This window comes from Orycteropus afer, unplaced genomic scaffold (assembly GCF_000298275.1).
Source record: "Orycteropus afer afer isolate SDZICR_OR568_19922 unplaced genomic scaffold, OryAfe1.0 scaffold00018, whole genome shotgun sequence".
In the NCBI taxonomy this organism is placed as follows: domain Eukaryota; kingdom Metazoa; phylum Chordata; class Mammalia; order Tubulidentata; family Orycteropodidae; genus Orycteropus; species Orycteropus afer.
This window is the reverse complement of record NW_006921605.1, coordinates 2,267,095-2,290,097: the sequence shown is the minus strand read 5'-3', so window position 1 is coordinate 2,290,097 and position 23,003 is coordinate 2,267,095. Positions and strand designations below refer to the sequence as shown.

Below are 23,003 nucleotides of genomic sequence, written 5' to 3'. Positions count from 1 at the left end.
GCCGTGTGAACGGGACCCTGATGCCATGTGAATAGGACCCTGACCTGATGCCATGTGAATGGGACCCTGACCTGATGCCGTGTGAATGGGACCCTGACCTGACGCCATGTTGCTGGTTGCTGTGGAGCTGTCTTCGACCCAGTGACCCCCATAGCTGCCCAGTCCTGCCCGTCTTCACCATCAGTGGATGCTCCAGTCCATTGTCACAACCACTGTATGTTTGGAGGGCTTTCCAACATGGGGACCCATCTTTCTTTCTTTCTTTCTTTCTTTTTAATTTTATTGTGATTTAGGTGACAGTTAACAGAGTAAATTCATTTTCCATACAGCAGTTCATACACATTTTGTTTCCTGACATTAACTATGATTCCCTGTTACAATGTAACAGCTCTCCTCCCACTTCCTCCCCACAGTTACCTCTTCCCTATGTCCTTCCCTCCTGTGCACTCCCACCCCCTGAGCTGTCTTCCTGAGCAAACACTGCCCTCTGTTCTCCCACAATCAGTTGCTCCACGGAGTGTATCTACCTGATGTGAATGTTCACCCCATTGAGAATAATGTTGGCTGGTGGTTTTGTATATATGCCCTTTATTATGTTGAGGAATTGCCCTTCTATTCCTATTTTTCTGAGAGTTTCTATCAGAAATGAGTGTTGGATTTTATCAAATGTCTTTTCTGTATCAGTTGATAGGACCATGTGGTTCTTTTCCTTTATTTTACTTATGTGTTGGATGACATTGATTGTTTTTCTAATGTTGAACCATCCTTGCATACCTGGTATGAACCCTACTTGGTCAAAATGTATTATTTGTTTGATATGTTCTTGGAGTCTGTCAGCTAGGATTTTGTTGAAGATTTTTGCATCTACATTCACTGATTCATTGCTCTTTTTCTAATTGTTGGAGATGTTGGGTTAAGGTGTCGATTTGGGCTCTTTCTTCTTTTTTGGTGTGTGCGTCTATTGCTATAAATTGGCCTCTGAGCACTGCTTTTGCTGTGTGGGGCTCATCTTCCAGCACTGGCCTGAAACACTGTTCCGCTCCATTCCCATTGGCCTGAACGCTCTTCTGCCCCGTTGCGTTTCCGTTGGACTGAACGCTCATCTGCCCCATTGGGTTTCCGTTGGCTGACCTTGGGAGTAGATCACCAGGTGGTTTTCCTCGTCCATCCTAGTCTGGAAGCTCTGCTGACACCTGCCACCATGGGTGGCCCTGCTGGGATTTGAAGTACTCGTGGCATGGCCTCCAGCCTTGCGGTGACACAGAGTCACTCCAGAGTGACAGACTGATGGACAGGTAGTGGGAGCAGCACAGAGTGGAGGGAAGAGCCACAACCAGCAAAGCCCTGGGGGATGTGGGTGTGCTGTCTGCAGCCACGTGGCAGTCATGCTGGAAGCTGCCTGTGACGCCTAAGCATGGCCTTAGCTGGGCTTTAGCTTAAGGAGCTTGTGACAATTGCTGGATTCCTAAGGGTTCTGAGGGTCAGTCTGGCACCTGCCGTCTAGTGTCAGGCCTGTCAGCCTTCAGGAGGAGGGCTGAGAATCCAGATCAGCACGAAGCTGAGTCCCCGGAGGGCGTGAAGAGTAGGTGACAGGCCGTGTGCAGCATGTGCTCACAGACCCATCCCCTGCAGCCCTGTCTGAGGGTGTGAAGAGTGGTGGTGGGTGAGGCTGACAGGCCGACATGGATGAGGCCCAGTCAGTGCCAGGCCGTTGTTGGCATGCGTGGGCCTTATACACAGGCCTGCTCCCCCACAGCATCAGCTCCAAGCGGGCCATCCAGTGTCGGGGGCCACGTTCCTGACTTGGCGCCTCGGCTCAGGCGCACAACCCTGCGAGGCGAAATGCTGCCCTGCTGAATGCCCAGTGGCATCTCATGGAGCAGCCGCCAGAACAGGCAGGGTCGGAGCCAGAGGCACAGGCATGGTCCAGCGGTTCCGTGATCCCAGTGTTCAAACCCTCTTGGTGACGTTTCCGTGCCAACTGTTTGCTGCTACGGTGGGATCGACACCGAGCCCACCCTGTGTGAGCACCATCAGCTTTGGTGTCCCTGAGGGTACTGATGGAGAGAGCAGCTGTTTCAAGATGGCTGCATGATGATTCTGTAATCAAGCAGCTGCCCCTGTGCAGCTGTTCAGGTCCCAACCCCTCCTGGTCTCGTCACCTTATCAGATGAGCGTGTGTTTCCTAGAGTCTCAGCAGAAGACAGGTGCGGGGACACAGGCAGGTGTGTATACTCCCATCACTTAGCTGTCTCTGAAGCTGGGGGGACACGTTTTCTAACTAAGCTGCTGTGTCTGGAAGTCAATTACAGTGAGCCTCCCTTGAGCACCCTGGCTCTGATGACCCAGCTGAGTGGCAGCAGCCTCATGCAGAAGCACATTGCCGCCACGGATGTATTTATGAGCGAGTCCTTGGAGAGAGTGGCAGTAAGATCCATGCCTAGAAATTAGGGGACATTTGTCAGCCCTGAATCAGAGTAATGAAACACTTAAGCAGTGCTTGAAATATTAGGGTGTTGGAGAACTCCAGAGTCGAGGAGACAGGGAGCCTGTTCCACGAGGCGGCTAGTTCGTATGCTGATCACTGAGGCGGGAGGTGCTGATTGTGTAAACTGCGTGTTTTAAGTAGAGAACCATCCCGTCTCGACTGTAACTCACTGGCTTTCCAGAACAGCCGAGCCCCTGTGTAGAGTGGGGGCTGGAGGCCGGGGCCCCGGCCTCCAGGAGTGGTCTTGGCTCTAGAACCTTCAGTGTGAGTCCTGGGGACACCAGGAGGGCTCATGAGGAGACTCCTGAGCTGTCACCTGAGAATGTGTGGCGCTCTGTAATTCTGGTCAACAGTCAGGACTAGTGATTGCAGGAGCCGGTCACTGAGCACCTATTGGGTGCCAGCACGTGCGAGTGCTTTGAGGGCAGGTACTGTCACTGTCCATGCTTTAAGGGTGGGGACAGTGAGGCACAGGGTGGGTGGGTAGTCAGTGACAGGCGCACAGTGGGTCCCCGGGTGGCCAGCAGCCCCTGGACCCCTGCCCACTCAGTAGCTGTGGTCAGGATTCACTCTGCTGTCGACAGATCCCGGATCCCGCACATACATCACACTGGAAAGGAAAGAGGTCGGAAGACACCACCTGCTGCTTCCAACAGCACGTTTCTTTCCCCGTGAACATACCAGCTGGCTGGTGGAAGCGGGAATCAGGGCTTCTTTGCCTTCAGCCCGTCCCCAGGAGATGAGCAATGAGTCAGGCTGGTGTGGAAATAGGACCCAAGAGACCACGGCGGAGTGAGACCAAAGCGGGGCGAGACCGCAGGAGACCGCAGCGGGGCGAGGCCGCAGGAGACCGCAGCGGGGCGAGGCCGCAGGAGACCGCAGCGGGGCGAAGCCGCAGGAGACCGCAGCGGGGCGAGACCACCGCAGCGGGGCGAGACAACAGCGGGGCGTGTGTGCTCAGTGGGAGTGGGGGCTCCTGGGCGGAGTCTGCCCATGAGGGGTAGGGGCCTGTGGGAGCAAAGGGGGAGGGGGCTGTAGGGAGAGACCCCTGGGGTGTGGGGGAGGGGTCCTGGGGGAGGCTGTGGGCAGGGCTTGGGGTGGGAGCTTTGGCGCAGAGGCCCTGGGGAGTTGTGGGTATGGGGCCCTGTAGGGGGTTGTGGGGGAGAGCCCCTGGAGGGTATAGGGGAGCAGTCCAGGGGACTCTGAGAGGTCTGTGGGGGTAGGGCTCTGGCGGCCTGGGGGAGGTTGTGGAGGTGGAGCCCCGTAGGGGGTTGTGAGGAGGCCCTGGGGGAGGGGGCAGTGCCCTGGGGGAGGGCACTCACAGCCCAGCCATGTAGGTGGACACTCGGCTCTGAGATGGCTGCTTCCCAGGGGAGAGTGTGAGAAGCTCAGAGGCCTGGCAGGTGCCTGCTTGGGGCTCGGTGCTCTGGAAGGCGGGTTGGACGTGGCTGGAGGAGGGGCCACCGGTGGGCTGGGCAGGCGAGTGGTGGTGTGGCCAGGGCACAGGGTTCTCGCAGGAGGAGGACTCACCTCGTGCTCACGCGTCTCAGGGAAACCCCCGAGGAAGACCACCTCGAAACCAGAGCAGCAGACACAGCCGGGCCCGTGTGGCAAGAGGTGTTTCCTCCTGGCATCTGGTCAGATTCTCCAGGAGAGACGGCACTGACAGGCTACTGATGGTCGCACACAGCACAAGCTGCAGTGGCCCTCACGCCTCAGAGTTCCTTTCGGAAAAGACGAGAAAGGTCAGGCTCAGCGGAGGACTGCCAGGAAGTCACAGCAGTGGAGGTGTTCCACCGATGCCCCCTGTGGGGCTGGCCAGCCCTGCGCCTCACTTCACAGCTCGCCCCTCACCTCCTTCGGGCCTGGTGTTTGCAGAGATGCTCAGAGCCCGGGCCTGCAGCCCATGAGAGAGAGGGAGAGAGACAGACAGACAGCTGGAGCGAGCGGGAGGGTGGCACCGCGCCTCCCAGGGAGCATGGCCCAGGGAGCGCCTGGACCCCACCTTCCCCTTATTTTAGGAACTGCTTCTCCCAAATGTGACAGGCTTCCTAGCAGCTCCTCACAGAACCCGCTGGGAGGAAGCGTCCCCCACATGGCACCAGCTCTGTGTGAAGCCTGGTCTCCACACTCACAGCCTACAGAAAATCCGCACCTCCAGGAGCCGCTCCGGAGATGGCGGGCGCGGGGCTGTCTGCTGGGCGTTGGGGTCTGCACCGTGCAGTTGGAGAGCACCCGTTCCTCACCAGGCTGTGAACACGTGAGGGAGCAGAGGGAGCCGGCACCCTCCCTCGAAGCCCGTTTCTCCTGTTGTTCGGGGTGCAGCCCCCGAAGGTTGAGGGCTGGTTTTAGTGCTGCCACCCGGGGATGGATAATTACTGATCATGCTGGAGTCAGTGCAATGACAAGCTGCGCTCGTCACAGAGCCCTGGGAGTGGCACCCTCCTGCTGCAGAGTTTCAGGTCGATTTTCTGCGTTCATTTCACACGATTTTCTGCGTTCATTTCACACGTCGGGATTAGCAGCGTCTGTTCACAGGCGTCGGGAGATGTGGCGAGGAGGGGGCTGGAACTGCCTGACATGGAGACCGAAGGAGAGGGTTTACCATCACCAGAAGGCAGGCTGCTGGGGTGGCTTAGTGGCTCTGGGGGTCCTGGGGGGTGCTGTGGGTGAGGGGCCCTGGGGCCGTGTTTGGCATAATCTGCTCAGTGCCAGCACCTCCCTCCAGCTGCTCTGATGGCCCTGAGCCCGTAGCAAGGCTGTGGGAGAGGTGAGCAAGGGCTTCACTGACGCCAAGTGCAGGCCCTGGCTCCTCACTGGTCACCGCCCACCGCCCAGGCGATCCTGAGTCCTGGGGACCCCTGTGTGGTGGGAAGCACACCCCACAGAGTTTTCCATGGCTGACTGCACAAGGCGATGGCCAGGCCATTTCTCTGGGGTGCCTGTGGTGGACCCACACCTCCAGCCTCTTGGTTCGCAGTTACAGGTGTTAGCCATTCCCTCTCCCTGACTCCTGTGGGCTGTTGGGGCTGTAAAATCAGTTTGGTGGGTCCTAACCAGCATTTAATTTAAAAAAAGACAGACAATACCATTGTTTCCCTGGGTAGAGTGAACGTTCTTCAGTTGTTCACACGTCTGCGTGTGCACATGTGTGTCTGGGTGGCTTCCTGGGAGGCGTGATCAAAGTCACTTGAAAGCCTCCTGTTGGAGTGGTCCTTGCTCTTACATGAACTGGAGACCTAGACTCACAGAGCCCTGCTTGTCCGTCCATAGCCCTCCCCTGCTCTGTGGCAGTGCTCCACGGGCCTGCTCTGTTGCCAGTTCCACATCCCTGCCCGATCCCTGTTCTGCCGTCAGCCAGGGCCGTTGGATGCTTTCCTGTCATCTCCCTCGTCCCTTGTTGGAGACAGTGCACTGCTGCATGCCCTCAACTGCCTCTTCTCTTTTCAGTGAAGACACCATTTTGATGAGTTAATGCCATTTCCCTTTGAATTAAAAGTCCATCCCCTTCGCCTTCAGCCCTGGAGAAGGACAGATAAGCTTCAGCCAGCTCAGCTTCTGCTGGAATGAATGGAACCTTTTCCCGTCATGACTGTCACTCTTCAGGCATGCCCTTGGCCCAGGGTCTAGCTGTTTGAGCCTTCCTGTCCCTTTTATATATTTAAGGTATATTCTTTTAGCAGGACACAGTTGGTTTTTGTTTTTTTTTAATCCAGAGTGAAAATTGTTGACTTTAATCAGAGTGTTTGTTTTGCTGACATTTAGTGTACTGATGGACACGTGGACACGTGTCCTGATGGACACATGTGGGTTTGCACCATCCATCTTGCTTCCTGTCTTCTTCCCCCCAGCCCCTTGGTTCTACCTTCCGTTTTCCTCCTCCATTGCCATCTTTTGGCCTGATGTAGTGGTTCTCTTCCTCCTGTCTAACTGTATAATTAGCTGTATATTCTTTCACTGTACTTTTTTCTGTTAAGGGCCAGACAGTACTTGCTCTACGTTTTACAAGCCACATAAAGTGTCTGCTGTGTATTTGTCATTTTTTGTTACAGCCCATTTTTTAGAAAACTATTCTTAGCTCACAAGCCACATCAGAACAGACTAACTAGATTTGACTTGGCCACAGAATGGGGAACCCCTTCTTCAGAGACTATGGCATACACCTCAACCTGTTATAAAAACTAAAACCAAACTCACTGCTGTCGAGTCGATTCAACTCATGGTGACCCCTTCTTGGGTTTCCAAGGTGGTATCTCTCTGGTGGCGTAGTGCCTAAGGCATGTGACTGCTAACCAGGAGGCTGAAGGTTCAAACTCAACCAGCCACTTCTTGGAAGGAAGATTGGGCAATATACTTTTATAGAGATACCGCCTTGGAAACCCAAGAAGGGGTCTCTATGAGTTAGATCCGACTCCCCGGCACTGAGTTCGGTTTTGGGTTGATCTCTATGGAAGTAGATTTCCTAGTCTTCCTTCCAAGGAGTGGCTGGTGGGTTTGAACCGCCAGCCTCCTGGTTAGCAGTCACATGCCTTAGGCACGATGCCCCCAGAGCTCCCTCGACCTGTTACAGTCTAACGTAAGTTAGTTCTTTGGCCACTAAACAGATGATGCAGGAGCCCTGGAGCCCTTGGCTGCCGTTGGCTGGCCTTGTGGTGTGGGCACTGTTGCCGTGGGTTTTCCTGTCTGTCTCCCGGGGTACGCTGTTGCTCCGGTGAATGTTCGCTTCTGCTTGTCCACGCACGGACTCTCTCTCCTCAGCATCTCAGAGCTTCCCTGGGAAACCCTTCACCTGAAGAGCTCCCTTCAGTGAGAGTCCTGCTGGGGGAAATACCCTCAGTTTTTGTTCTGTGCACATGCTGTAATTCCTCTTTGCTTGATTGTACACTTTCAAATCACTGCCATCGAGGTATAACCTGCATCCGACAAAATGCACCCATGTCACATGTGCACTTTACATACAGTGTAACAAGTTTTGACCAAATTGCACACCCATGAACCACCGCTGCAATCCAGGTACATCCCACAAGTTTCTCTTGTGCCCCATCCTCACTTCCGTCCTCTTCCTGGGTCTCTCCTCCCCAGTGCCAGGCTACCGCGCATGTTCATTTTCACACTGCAGAGTCTGTCTGTCGTTCCTGGAGCTGCACGTGGAATCATGGCACGTGTGCCCTTAATGTCTGCCTTCTCTCACTCAGTGTGGAGTCTTTGAGATTCATCCGTGTTGGGGAATCAGACCCTAGGGCCGAATGGCGGGTCAGAAGGTAGGTGCACACCTGAGTTTATCAGAAACCACCAGCTGCTTTCCAAGGTGCCTCAGCGTTCTCCCTACCACTGGTGCTGGGCGACTGCACCACTTGCCCCATATCCACACCAGCACGTGGTCGTCGTCCAGCTATTCTGACGGGTGTGTGGTGCATAGCATTGTGGTTTTTTAATTGCCATTTGCCTAGGGAGCCCTGGTCCTGGAAGGAACACTGGGCAATCTATTTCCGTAGAGATACTGCCATCCCATTAAAGATGGCAGCTGAGGAAACCCTATGGGGAGTTGCACTCTTGCACATGGGGTTGCTGTGAGTTGGAACCGACTCCCCAGTGCCTGGCAGCAGTGACTGATGCTCCCCGTCCTGCCTGTGGAATCCCCAGTGCCTCCAGGGCAGGCAGAGACAGGCTCAGGCCTCCAGCTTCTCTCCTTTCCCAGCTCCCGGCCCCATAATCCTCAAAGCCTCGCTCACCCTCGTGGCCTTCAAACAGATTTCCCTGACACACACACACACACACACACACACACGGCCTTTGTCATTGCTGTCAACAGGAGAACCGCCTAAGGCGAGGGCTGCACCATGTGGCCCAGGGTTTGCACGTGTTGTTGACGGCCTCCCTGACCAGCTTCTTGGAAGCATCACGGAGACTGTACCAATGAGTATCCTCAAGCACAGGGAAAACTGCAGCTCAAATCCCAGGCCCTTCTGTGTCTAAATAAATGGCATCTGATCCCATCCGTGGCTTCTCACAGCATTTTTCTCATTCCTTCTCTCCCTCACCAAGTCCTGCAGCCTCATCAAAAGAAAGGCTTTCTCAGGCCGTGAAATTGCAGGCCAGTCAGATGTCATCTGTTAGGATTCATGAGCCACAGTTTCCATGCACAAAAATGGCCTTTGATTATGCTCACTTGAAATCTGTGAAGGGCTTTGTTGTTGTTATTGTTGTTGTGTGCCATCGAGTCGGACCCGACTCATAGCGACCCCTCCTTGGGTCTCCCAGGCAGTATCACTACGGAAGTAGATTGCCCCATCTTCCTTCCAGGGAGTGGCTGGTGGGTTTGAACCGCCGGCCTTCTGGTTAGCAGTCAAGTGCCTTAGCCACTGTGCTACCAGAGCTCCCCTATGAAGGGCTAGTACAGACCAAAACCAAACCACACCCACTGCCGTGGAGTCGATTCTGACCCACAGCGCCCCTAGAGGACAGAGTGGAACTGCCCACAGGGTCTCCAAGGCTGTCAGTCTTCACAGAAGCAAAGCCCAAACCACACCCACTGCCATGGAGTCCATTCTGACCCACAGTGCTCCTAGAGGACAGAGTGGAACTGCCCACAGGGTCTCCAAGGCTGTCAGTCTTCACAGAAGCAAAGCCCAAACCACACCCACTGCCGTGGAGTCCATTCTGACCCACAGCGCCCCTAGAGGACAGAGTGGAGCTGCCCCAGAGGGTTTCCAAGGCTGTCAGTCTTCACAGAAGCAGACTGCCTTATCTTTCTCTTGTGGAGTGGCTAGTGGGCTCAAACCGCCGACCTTTAGGTTAACAGCCGAATGCTTTAACAACTGCACCTGCAGAGCTCCTGCTGGAACACAGCATACTGTATAATAAGAAATTCAGATGATCGTAAGGCTTACTGAATTGTACATAATTCTGAGTGAAGAGAAACCTGAAAAGAACATGTTAAGTGTGTGCCTTGATTTCGTTTTGGGAGAATGTTAGCATATGAAAAATAGTCTCACAAAAATTGTCCTTTGTGCAATAGTTCCTGATCTTCATTTCCAGTAGATTCCACCCCGTAAGGGTGTATTTTACAATGACTGGGAAAACATAAACATGTATATTTTGTACATATGTTTGTATATGGTTTCCATATAGTGTTTGTGGAGGAAAATACATGTCTTGATGGTAGTGGTAGTGTTTGGTGCCATCAAGTCAGCTCCAACTCAGCAACCCCGTGGGCAGCACAACAGAGCAGGGCCTGATCCTGCACCACCGTCAGTTGTTGCCATGCTGGAGCCCGTCATTGCAGCCGCCACGTCAGTCCGTCCAGTAGAGGGTCTTCCCCTTTCTGCTGAGGTCCTTTTGCAGGGACTGGTCCCTCCTGATAGCACCTGAGGCAACCTGTGTGGGTTGTCTAAAGTACAGGAGACAAAGTCTCCCCGTCCTTGCTTCTGAAGAGCATGCTGGCTGTACTTCTTCCGAGACAGATTCGTTCATTCTTCTGGCAGTCCATGGTACATTCTTCACTGCCACCAGAATTCACAGGCATCAGTTTTTCTCTGGTCTGCCTTATTCATTCTCCAGCTTTCTCATGAGGCAATTGAGAACACCCTGGCTTGGGTCAGCACATCTTAGTCCTCAAGATGATGTCTTTGCTTTATAAGACTTTAAAGAAGTATTTTACAGCACATTTGCCCAATGCAATATGTCATGTGATTTCTTGACTGCTGATATGTACATGTATGCCTATCCAAGGATTCCTTTCAAAGGCATTGTGGTCTCTCTCCTGGCACCTGACCCCCACAGGTTAAGAATCACTGGTCTACTATATTTACTATATTTACTTTGTCTTACCAAATATCTAACCATTATGTAGTGGCCTGGGCATTCAAAAGAGTTACCTTAAAAACAGATTGCTAGATTCTCCTCTCCATGTTCTTGTCAGTGAACTAGTCCAAGGATGTCGACACATCATCTTCATAGTACTTTTTCCAAGTAAACTAAGTCAGGTAGACCCAACTTTGATTGCATGTAATGTGAGATGATCTAACTTTATACAGTGATAATTCTTAAATAGTTTTCCCTCTTCAAGAAAACTTACTGTAGATGGTCTCGTTTTTATTTATTTTATTTTTCTTCATTACATAAATAATATGCTTTTAGAATAAGGGAATACCGCCTGCCCTGGGACCAGTAGAGGGCGGGTGTTTGTGTGTTTGGAGCTGCCCCGGGAGCAAGACCGCAGTAAGCCAGCCCAGGGACCAGCGGAAGGCGGGTGCTCGTACCCCAGGGCCAGGCCATGTAAGTGAGCAGGGCAGAGGAGACCAGGAAATGAGCAGAGCAGTTTGGAACAACTAAGGGAGACAAACTTGTCTGTCAGTTTGTCATACTGTGGTGGGTTGAGTGTTGCTGTGAGACTGGAGGCTATACCACCAGTGTTTCAAATGCCAGCAGGTTACCCACGGTGGACATGTTTCAGCAGAGCTTCCAGACTAAAACAGACTCTGAAGAAGGAAGATGCCATCCACTTCTCAAAGAACAGGCCAGTGAAATCCTTATGAATAGCAGTGAAACACTGTCTGATCTATTACTGGAAAACTTTATGAATAGCCCTGAAAGACTGTGCAACATAGTGCTGGTGAAAGATTGTGCAGCATACCAGAAGATGAGTCCCTCAGGTCAGAAGGCACTCAAAATAATGACTGGAGAAGAGCTGCCACCTCAGTAGAGCTGACCTTAATGATGTGGATGGGGGGAGCTTTCCTTAATGATGTGGATGGGGGGAAGCTTTCCTTAATGATGTGGATAGGAAGCTTTCCTTAATGATGTGGATGGGGGAAGCTTTTAGGACCCCCATTTGCTGATGTGACATGTTTCAAGATGAGAAGGAACAGCTGCAGACATCCATTGATAACAGGAACATGGACGGTATGAAGTATGGGTCTAGAAACACTGAAGTTGTCAAAATGAAATGGAACGCATAAAGGTCAATATCCTAGGCATTAGTGAGCTTAAATGGACTGGTATTGGCAATTTTCACTCAGACGATCATGTGATCTGCTATGCCAGGAGTGACAAATTGAAGAAGAATGACGTGGCATTCATCATCACAAAGAATGTATCAAGATCTGTCCTGAAATACAGAGCTATGCGTGATAGCATAATATCCATACGCCCATGAGGAAGACCAGTTACTGCTACTATTATTAAAGTTTACACACCAACCACCAAAGCCAAAGATGAGGAAATTAAAGATTTTTACTAACATCTACAGTCTGAAATTGACCTAACATGCCATCAAGATTTGTTAATTATCATTGATGATTGGAATGCAAAAGTTGGAAACAAAGAAGAATCACTGGTAGTTGAAAAATATGGCCCTGGTGATAGAAATAGCACTGGGGATTGCATGATAGAATTTTGCAAGACCAACAACTTATTCATTGCAAATACCTTTTTTCAATGACACAAACACTGGCTGTACACATGGACTTCACCAGATGGAGCACACAGGAATCAGATTAACTCCACCTGTGGAAAAATTGGCAACAGAGAAGCTCAGTGTCTTCAGCCAAAGCAAGGCCAGGAGCTGACCATGGAACAGACCATCAACTGCTCATGTGCAAGTTCAAGTTGAAGCTAAAGACAATTAAAAGAAGTCCACGAGAGCCAAAATATGACCTTGATTATATCGCTCCTGAATTTAGAGCCCATCTAAAGAATAGATTTGATGCACTGAACACCAGTGACTGAAATCAGAGGAATTGTGGGATGACATCAAGAGCATCATCCATGAAGAAAGCAAAAGGTCATTAAAAAGACAGGAAAGGAAGAAAAGACCAAAGTGGATGTCAGAAGAGACTCTGAAACTTGTCCTTGAGCAGAGAGTAGCTAAAGCAAATGGAAGAATCAACAGGATAAGAAAGCTGAACAGAAGATTTCAAAGAGCAATTTGAAAAGACAGAGTCAACTATTATAATGAAATTTGCAAAGACCTGGAGTTAGAAAACCAAAAGGGAAGAACATGCTTGGCATTTCTCAAGATGAAAGAACTGAGGAAAAAAATTAAGCCTCGAATTGCAATATTGAAAGATAGATTCCATGGCAATACGTCAAATGATGCAGGAAACATCGAAAGAAGATGGATGGAATACAGAGTCACTATACCAAAAACAATTGGTAGATGATCATCCATTTCAGGAGGTGGCAGATGATCAAGAACCAATGGTATTGAAGGAAGGAGTCGAAGCTGCACTGAAGGAATTGGTGAAAAACAAGGATCCAGGAATGACGGGATACCCATTGAGGTGTTTCATCAAACAGATGCCGCACTGGAGGCACTCACGGCTAAGCCAAGAGATTTGGAAGACAGCTACCTGGCCAACTGACTGGAAGAGATCCATATTTGTACCCATTCCAAAGAAAAGTGATCCCACGGAATTTGGAAATTATCAAACAATATCATTAATATCACACGCAAGTAAACTCTTACTGAAGATAATTTAAAATTTACAGCAGTATATTAACAGAGAACTTCCAGAAATGCAAGCCGTATTCAGAAGAGGACATGGAATGAGGGACATCATTGCTGATGTCAGATGGATCTTGGCTCCATCAAAGCAAAGAATATCAGAAAGATGTTTATTTGTGTTTTATGGACTATGCCAAAGCATTTGATTGTGTGGATTATAACAAATTGTGGATAACATTGAGAAGAATGGGAATTCCAGAACACTTAATTGTACTCATGAGGAACCTGTGCATAAACAGAACAAGGGGATACTGCATGGTTTAAAATCAGAAAGGGTGTGTGTCAGGGCTGTACCCTTTCACCATACCCATTCAGTCTGTATGCTGAGCAAATAATCTGAGAAGCTGGACAATATGAAGAAAAAATGTGGCATCAGGATCAGAGGAAGACTCATCAACAACATGTGCTATGCAAGTGACACAACCTTGCTTGCTGAAAATGAAGAAAACTTGAAGCACTTACTGATGAAGATCAAAGACTACCATCTTCAATATGGATTACACCTCAAAGAAAACAAAAATCCTCACAAGTGGACCAATAAGCAGCATCACGATAGATGGAGAAAAGATTGAGGATGTCAAGGATTTCATTTCACTTTGATCCACAGTCAAAATCCATGGAATTGGCAGTCAAGAAATAAGACAGTGTATTGCACGAGGCAGATCTGCTGCAAAAGACCTCTTTAAAGTACAAAGCAAAGATGCCACTTCGAGAACTAGGGTGTGTCTGGCCCGATATGCAGGTGAAAGCCGGACAGTGAATAAGAAGGACTGAAGAATTTATATTTATGCTTTTGAATTACATTGTTGGCGAAGAATATCAAATATACTGTGGACTACCAGAAGAACAAAAAATCCGTTCTGGAAGCACAGCCAGAATGCTCCTTGGAAGCAACAATGACCAGACTTCATCTCACATACTTGGTCATGTCAGAAGGAACCATTCCCTGGAGAAGGATATCATACTTGGAGCAGGTGGGAAGTGCTGGAACAGATGGAAAAGTGGTCAGATTCTGCATGTACTCAGAAAGCCATGCTCTCAGGGTTTGCTGGTGGCTGATGTGGGACCAAGAGAAGAAGGACTCCGGGGTCCTGTGGACGTCACCAGGGGCCAGCCAAAGACAGAAACCACACCGCTGTAGTTTTACCAGAGGGAATGTAATGAGAAGAGCGGTTCACTAGCGTGGACGGTTGACTTGGAGCTTGGCAAGACAATAACGTAATGACTAGACATGTCAGTACAGAAAAGAGACGGATAGACATTGATACTGGAATGGGCACCCATCCTGGGTCTGGTTGCTCTTGTAGGGTAAGGGATCTGATTTGATTTTGTTTGTCTCCAGAAAAGAGGAGAGACCATGGAGTCTGGCAGAGAGAGCACAGAGTGGCGACAGAAGCGACTGCAGAGGGGGTCAGGGTGCACTGAGTGCTGTGCAGAGGGATGATGGGAGACTGAGAGGGGGCGGGGTGTGCACCGTGCGGGCCCGGGTGTGGACAGCGTGGGGGGGGGGGGGGCAGGTTATGCCATTTCCCAGGGACTCTTTCCTGGGCAAGGGATCTGGGTCCAGGAGGTGATGACTGTTATATATGTGGCCATAGACAAGGCCAGTGACCAGTGACCAGCTCCTAACATGGGAAGCATGGTGCTGATTGCAAAGGTGATGGTGCAGCAGGAGTGTGGCCACGGGAAAAGCCTAGGTTGCATGTCAGAGCTGGCCCTGAGCTCGGAAGTCCTCCCAGGAACTGGGGGAGGATGCTGATGCCCAGACGCCGTCCAACAAGGTCACTAGTGGCACTCTGGCGGGTGGTGGCAGGGAGAGAACTAGTGGCAGATGTTTGGGAGGTAAAAATAAGTCCTGTGCAAACAGCAGTGGTGAGGACTTGGAGAAGGTGGCGTGCCTTTTTCAGAAACATAGCACTGGGCCTCTGCCACAGCTACTTTGGAAGTGCTACCCACTTTATTTTGGGCCCCGTGCGGCATGTAAGGTTAGCCTCAGTGACTCAGACTGAGACGCGAAATACTGGAAGTTACCAGTCACAGCACAGCTGGGACCAGCACTTGGGTTTTCTCCTCTCCCAACTCAGTGACCCAAACTACAACTCTTGCGACTGACCACATAAACGATGTTGCTTAGCTGAGTGGAGTCAGCCCTTGCCTCACGACAACCGCACGTGCAGTGGGGCAGTTTATGACCTTGAGTGTTGCGACAGGGCTGTTCTGTCCATCCCTTCACCTTCTCCCTGCCCTCGGTGCTCACCGCCTCTGACCTCTGCGTGCTAGAGTGTGCCGCCGGGTCCCCGTTCCACGTTTCCAAGGAACTGGGGCTCCTGAGTGGAGGGGGACAGATATCTCTCTGGCCTTCACGTACGGGTGCTTCCCTGGAGGACCTGCCAGTGCCCATGCCCGGTGCATCGTCCATGAGGATCGGGGGCCTCGAGCTGTGTCTGGTCTCACCCGGAACATGCCTTCACGTGCACGTGCTTGTCACTTGACGGGGGAAGCAAGTTCAGCTCCCACAGCGACGCTCCCCGGGCAGCTCTGTGCTCATTGAAGATGTCCCGCCTTCAGCACACTCCCCGGGTGCTGAGTCCAGTGGGGGCCCCACCCCGTGCCCTGAGCCAGGACCAGCATGAGCGGACAGACAGATGTCCAGGCCAGAAGGGGCTTGTCTTTGATGCTGCACAGATTAATGTTGGAAGAGAGACCGTGATAGGCTACGTGAGGCGGCGTTTTCTGGAGCGTGTCCCTGGCACTCGTCCCAGGGGACAGAGTTTTCACCAGGTGAGCCAGGTCCTCCAGTGCCTGTGTCCTTTGTCCACCCCACTTCAGTGAGGAAGCCAGCTGCCTCCAGTCATCGTCCCTGAACTCTGGAAGGGTCAGTGTTCTGCTGAGTGTTGGACAGTCTCATAAGCCATCTTACTAAACAGGCTATCGGATAATGTGTCTCATCTCCAGATGTAGGACCAGCAGACACACTAACGCACCGAGGACGCTCGTCTCTGGCCAGGACGTCTTCCTCAGTCCCTGCCCCGCCCCCGTCCCCACAGTGTGTCCCTTTCACAGCAGCCAGATGGGACTGGGGCTGGCGCATCATGGCCCGTGAGCCAGCAGAGGGCCTTCCCAGGCCAATCACGTGTGTTGCTCCTGGGGGCGTATCCACCTTCGGGCACCCGCTGCAGGAGAGAGCTCAGGTACAGCTCGTCAGGGAGCAGCGACTTGGCTCTGCTGCCCCCGGGCCTCCCTGGGCTCCTGCTTCCTGAGCACATGGCGGGCGGGCGGCCACCATACACGGCCTGGGTGGTGGCGCTCGCCCTTCCTGAGCGCACAGTAGGCGGGCACTGCACGTAGCCCGGGTGGTGGCGCTCTTCCTTCCAGAGGGGGAAGTAGGATGGTAGTGTCAGCCAAGAAAGCCAGAGCATCTGGGATCTGCTGTGCTGAGTCAGGCCTGAGGCCTTGATTTCTCCTGAACGTGGGAACTGTGAAGGCCACAGACACACACCACGCTCTCAGACACACATACTCACTCATTGCACACAGACACACGCACATACTGCACACTCGGACAAAAATACTCACCCACCACACCCACAGACACACACCACGCTCTCAGACACATGTACTCCCAACCCGTGCACACAGACACGCGCACACACTGCACTCTCTGACACGTACTCACATGCTACACGCAGACATGCGCACACACTGTACACTCGGACAAACATACGTACTGCATACAGACACATACATAGACATGCACACACACCATACTCTAGGACACATGTACTCATACACTATACAGAGACATGCACACACATCACACTCTCAGAAACATGTACTCACATCTCACACACATACCACACTCTTGTACACACACGTACTCACACACTACACATATAGACATACATCACACAGACATGCACACATGTGCATACTCACACACCACACAGACACACACACCACACTTGCACACACACGTACTCACACCACAGACACACACACTTACACACATGTGCACTCACACAGGCAAATATCACACACACAGACACGTAGACACATTCATACAGTCAAATGCACACCACACCCCTGTAGACATAATGTATACACACACAACCTAGACACATGTACACAGACACACACACCATACCCCACTCATATACACACATGACACACAGCACACACACATTTACATACCACACATCACACACAGAGACACATGTACACTGCACCACAACCCAAACACACACATGCACATAGCACAGACACATAACATTACACCACTCATGAACACACTCCACACATACATGTGTACATATGCACACATACATATAAACAGATTGCATGCACACGTGGACCCGTGTACACACCCAGGCACACACACAAGTAAAATCACTTTCTAAATCATCTGTGCCATGATCAGTAACTGGACTGGGTGTACCCAACCTCTTTGGGTAGCCTGGAGCCCCCCCCCCGCCGCCAATGCAACAGACATCTTCCTGAAGTTGGAAGTCGTTTTTCCCACGACTCCTGATATTCTTCAAGCAGCGGTGTTGCATTAGATTACTCATTTCTCGTCTGCCATTTTTCTTGTCTTAACACTAAGCCTCCTTGAGGAATAGGAAGCATTTAGTCTGAATGGATTTAGTGGAAGAGATAGGACATGAGCAGAGACTTGGACCTTCCTTCTTCCTTTCTGTGCTAAGAAGTCCGCTGAGCCCCGCCTCCTCAGCTTGTCAGTAGCAGGAAACGCCCTCTGGACTCTGAACACCATACTGTAACCCCTGCCTTTGGGGAGCAGGAAAAGCATTTCACGTCAGGTGTCACTAACCCTGCTGTGTTGTGAGCAAACGTGAGTGTGTGCACGGCAGTACGGTGCGCTTTGCCTCCTCTGATCCCCACTCTTGTCGTGTTTTCCTCTGTAGTGTGTGCCTACACCTGGCACAATGCTCATGAACTTGTCTCCCCTGTCCTCCCCTGAGCACATGCTCACGAGCAGGAGCACAGGCCTCGTAAATACTGCCACCGCTGGCCCAGCACTAGGACACGTGTGTCAAATGAATGGATGATAGGCCACCAGAAGAACCAGATGTCCTTGGGTGCCCTCAGGGGGCCATGGTGATGGGGCCAAGATGTAGGATATGGGGCAGCCCCTTCACAGCAGAGCCCAGGACTGTGCTCTGGGCCCCTGTCAGCGGACCCCTCTTGGACATGGAACTTCCGGGAGCCTGTGTGTCACTGCCTGGGTTGGACCCATACACTAGGGGTCCCAGAGGGCACTGGTACATAGATGTGGGGAGGGAGGGAAACTGGAGGTGGAGGCGGAGCTTCTCAGATGGAGATCATATGAGCGTTTGTCCTCCCCAAAGAGAGCACCGTCTGAGCAGGAAAGTTGCTGAGGGACCAGGACTAGCCAGCCCATGCCAACCCTCTCCTCCCTGGGCCTGAGCCTCGTGCCTTCCTTCCAGTCCTGTCCTTCCTGCCCCTTGTCTGATGGCCCTGACATCACTGACGTGAGCATGTGTCTTCCAGGATACCCGGGCGGCTGAACGACCGGCGGACACCACTGGGGGAGCTGAACTGGATCTTCACAGCCATCACGGACACCATCGCCTGGAACGTGCTCCCTCGGGGTGAGGGGAGGCAAGGGGCCCCAGGGAGGGAGCAGATGGGTGTGGGGCACTGAGCAGAGGGTGGCAGCCTGTGGGGCTCCTGTGAGGGCAGAGCAATCCCATCCACCAAACTTGGGATGGGCACAGTGAGACCAGGAGTGTTCGTTCTCATGGCCATTGCTCCAGGTCAGCACTGAGCTGTCCTACAGGCGGGCGCACGGCTCCTCATCCTGCGTGATCGTGGCCGCTCTGTTTGTATGGAACACATCTGCCGTCCAAGGACTTGGTGGTGGTTTTGTTTCGTTTATTGGTTGATTGGCACCCTTGTGATGTAGGGTATATATGTGAATGCATGTACAGGTGGACATGTGTGTATACATGTGTGCATCTAGATATGTACAGATGGGCACTGTGTGCATGGATACATGTGGACATTGTGTGTGTGTACGTACAACTGGACACAGGTGTGTATGTGTGTGGAAATAGCGTATGTGTGCACATAGGTACAGATGAGCATGTGCATGTGTACATGGATAGACCGCATGTATGTACAGATGGACATGTGTTATGCAGATGTGTGGACATCTGTGCATGTAAGTACAAATGGACATGTGTGTGTACAGACATCTGTGTATCTGTGTGATGTATGTACAGATGATCTCACGTATGTGTGCACGCACATACATATAGATGGTTGTATGTGTGAATAGATGGACATGTGTGTGTGTGTACACATACATACAGATGGCCATGTATGTGTATTGCCGGTGGGGAATATGCATATTGGTGCCAACATGTGTGTATGCATGTATATAAAGATGAACATGTGTTTAGATAGGGGTGTGTGTATGTATGTACATGTAGATGGAAATGTGTGTGTGGAAGGGTAGACACAGGTGTGTGTGTACACAAATGTACAGATAGGCATGTGTGGGTGGGTGGATAGGCATGTGTGTGTATGCATGTTTGTACGGATGGGTATGTGTAGATGGGCATGCATGTGTATGGATTGATGGGGGTGTGCACATACATACAGATAGGCATGTGTGTGTATATGGATGGACATGTATGGATGTGTGTGTGTGCATATGTACAGATGGACATGTGTGGATAGATGGGGGTGTACACGTACATGCAGATAGGCATGTGAGTGTATGGCTGGCTGGACTTATGTATGGATGTGTGTGTGTGTGCATATGTACAGATAGACATGTATGGGTGGATGAGTGTGTGTGTATACACCCATATAAATAGGCATGTGTTTGAATGGATGGACGTGTGTATGTGTGTGTGTGTGCATATGTACAGATGGACATATGTGGATAGGTGTGTGTGTGTGTGTGTGCGTACATGCAGATAGGCATGTGAGTGTATGGCTGGGTGGACATGTGTATGGATGGGCATGTGTGTGTGTGCATACATGTATGGATGGATGAGTGTGTGTGTATACACACATACAGATAGGCATGTGTGTGTGGATGGATGGATGTGTGTGGATGGGTGTTTGTGTGTGTGCATATATATACAGATGTTCATGTGTGGATAGATAGGCATGAGTGTGTGTGTCCATGTAAATACAGATAGGCATGTGTGTGTATGCATGGCTGAATGTGTGTATGGATGGGCTTGTGCACATATATGTACAGATGGACGTGTGTGTGGACGGATGTGTGTGTACACACGTATAGATAGGCGTGTGTGGATGGCTGTGCAGATGGGCATATGCGTGTGTGCGTATGTACAGATGGACATGTGTGGACATATAGGCATGTGTGTGTACACGTACATATGGCTACACATGTGGATGGATGGATGGATGGACGTGTGTATGGATGGGCATGTGTGTGCACACATGTACAGATGAATGTGTGTGGATGGATGGGTGTGTGTGCACATTTGGGTGGATGGGGGGGTGAGTGTATACACGTACATACAGATAGGCATGTGCGTGTATGGATGGAGGGACGTTGGTGTGGATTGGGAGGTGCATGTATGTGCAGATGGACATGTGTATAGATGAATGGATAGGCATGTGTGTGTGTTGCCAGTGGGAGATGTGTCTGTTACTCCCAAGTTGCTTGTGACAGGTCCCAGTGGGGCACGTTTGTGTCTTTGGCTGACTTCAGCCCTGACTCTGACCCTTTCTCTTTCATCTGCCCTCAGATCTCTTCCAGAAGCTCTTCCGACAGGACCTGCTGGTGGCAAGTCTGTTTCGGAATTTCTTACTGGCAGAAAGGATCATGCGGTCCTACAACTGCACCCCAGTGAGCAGCCCGCGACTGCCCCCCACATACATGCATGCCATGTGGTAAGTGCCTGTCCCCAGGCCATGCTGGGCCACATCACTTCCTCTGAATCCCATGTTCTTTGCCATTTCTGCAGTCACACAAGTTCAGCAGAACCGTGCTGAGCAAAGTAGAGAGAGGTAAGACTAACTCGGAGACCTAGGTTATGTTGACAGTGAGGGTGGCTAAAGCCTTCCCCCAAAAAGCTGGGCCAGCGGGAGCACAGGTTTCCTGCAGACATGGCCCAGCCTCCAAGGACTGTCCATGCTGCTCTGAGTCTCAGCCTGGGGGCAGGGGCAGGGCTGGGGCTTTTGTGAATGTGATCCTGGCCTTGCAGGGAACAGTTTGAAGACAGAATAGCCAGTGAGTTTATAGAGTGCAGCTTCACTACTCCAGGGCGTCAGAACCGCTGGCTATAATTGGTGTGCACGCTTTGCACACACGTCCATGTAATCGTGTATGACTGCTGATTGTCAGTTTTGCCTGTTGCTGGACCACTGCTCCGTATTCTGGCGGCAGCAGCAGTGACAGTACAGGCTGGCCTCCATCCAGATGTCACATCCGGAGACACTGGCTTCTCCCTGCTCCCCTGCTTTTCTAACCCAGGCGGAGCTGGAGGAAGTACTGCCATCGACTGACACCAGAGGACACACGAGTCATTGTAGCCGCCAGGGGAGAAAGCCGGTATCCATGCCGCGAGGGGGTGGGTGCGGGCTGAGCCTAGAAACAGTCTGGGCTGTCTGATGCTCCGGTTGGTTGGGCAGTGGGAGGAGCCTTTGTGATTCCCTCAGTGGTTAAGGGACGGACTCACAGTTTGCAGGTCCTCAAAGCAGCCTAGTCCCTTCAGGACAGCCCTGTCTTACGTCTTATCACCCCTGAGCCAGCCTTTTGTGAAAAGTCTGTTGTAAAAATGGAAAGAAGAGGGCAAATATGCTGAGGGGGACCAGTGCCATGTCTGCTCTTGTGTCGAAAACTAGGGAGGCAGCAGGAACGGCGCCACACTGGCTTCCCTGGGGGTGGGGCGCCTTACGGGGTGCCCCAGCATGGAGGCCCTTACATGGCGCTGGAGCCACACTGGGGGGTGCACCCCATAGGAGGAGGAGATGCCTGGTTGACACTGGCCACTGGCTGTCCTCCGTCCCTTGCCCCTGATGACAGGAAGTCAGTCCCGTGGCTCTCCTTCCGTGACTGCCTCTTTGGATGGAGAATGGCTGCTGAGTGCCAGGCTCTGCTGTGTGGAGCAAGCAAGGAGCTGTGCTGCGCTCGGTGAGGCTGCAGCCGGCGCAGAAACAGCGAAGGCACGCGGGCGGGGCGAGTGTCGGTGTGCGACGAGTGGCAGGCTCTCCGTCACGGCACCGGCTCGGGTTCGCAGAGGCTGGTTTTCATGTTGGCCTCCTAGAGAGTTCCTGGGTCCGCAGGCTGTCAGAGTGCTGTTTCGTGCGAGGTCCGGAGCCTGGGCATGCAGAGCCATCCACACTGACCCACATAACCCTGCCTGCCTCTGATGGCCCCCTCCCCAGGCAGCCTGGGGGCCAGGGGATGTGGCTGCCTTCCCAAGACACACGTGCCTAGGTGGTGACATCAGTTCACACGCTCAGGGCCTGCCATCCTGAGATCCACATCCCAGGGTGGTAACATCAGTCAAGGTGCCTGGCTGCCGTCCGAAGGTTGGAGGTTCAGTCCACCCAGAGATGCCTCAGAAGAAAGGCCTGGCAACCTCCTTCTGGAACAGCTGTGGAAGGCTCTGTAGAGCCCTGACAGATGCAGGGTCGTTAGGAGTCAGTTGGCTTAATGGCAGCTGGGTTTCTTATCCTCAGGATTCACATCCCAGTGACCTCATCAAGCACTTCCACACGGGTGCTTACTTGATGTATCTGAGGAGCATCAGATAACCAGTCCTCAAAGGACAGGTCGTTGAGTGTTGTGAGTCCATTCTGACCCACAGCGCCCCTAGAGGGCAGAGTGGGACTGCCCCACAGGGTCTCCAAGGCTGTCAGTCTTCACAGAAGCAAAGCCCAAACCACACCCACTGCCATGGAGTCCATTCTGACCCACAGCGCCCCTAGAGGACAGAGTGGAACTGCCCACAGGGTCTCCAAGGCTGTCAATCTTCACAG

General features: G+C 51.9%; 1 protein-coding gene across 1 annotated transcript in view; it reads left to right on the top strand.

Moving 5' to 3' along the window:
- Window positions 1–23,003, top strand: part of RPTOR (regulatory associated protein of MTOR complex 1) — a 428,490-nt gene that overhangs the window by 285,437 nt on the left and 120,050 nt on the right. The window contains exons 8-9 of the mRNA XM_007959595.1: window positions 18,522–18,622; window positions 20,765–20,909. Of these exons, the coding sequence (XP_007957786.1) occupies window positions 18,522–18,622; window positions 20,765–20,909 (246 nt within the window). The remainder of the gene's footprint in view (window positions 1–18,521; window positions 18,623–20,764; window positions 20,910–23,003) is intronic.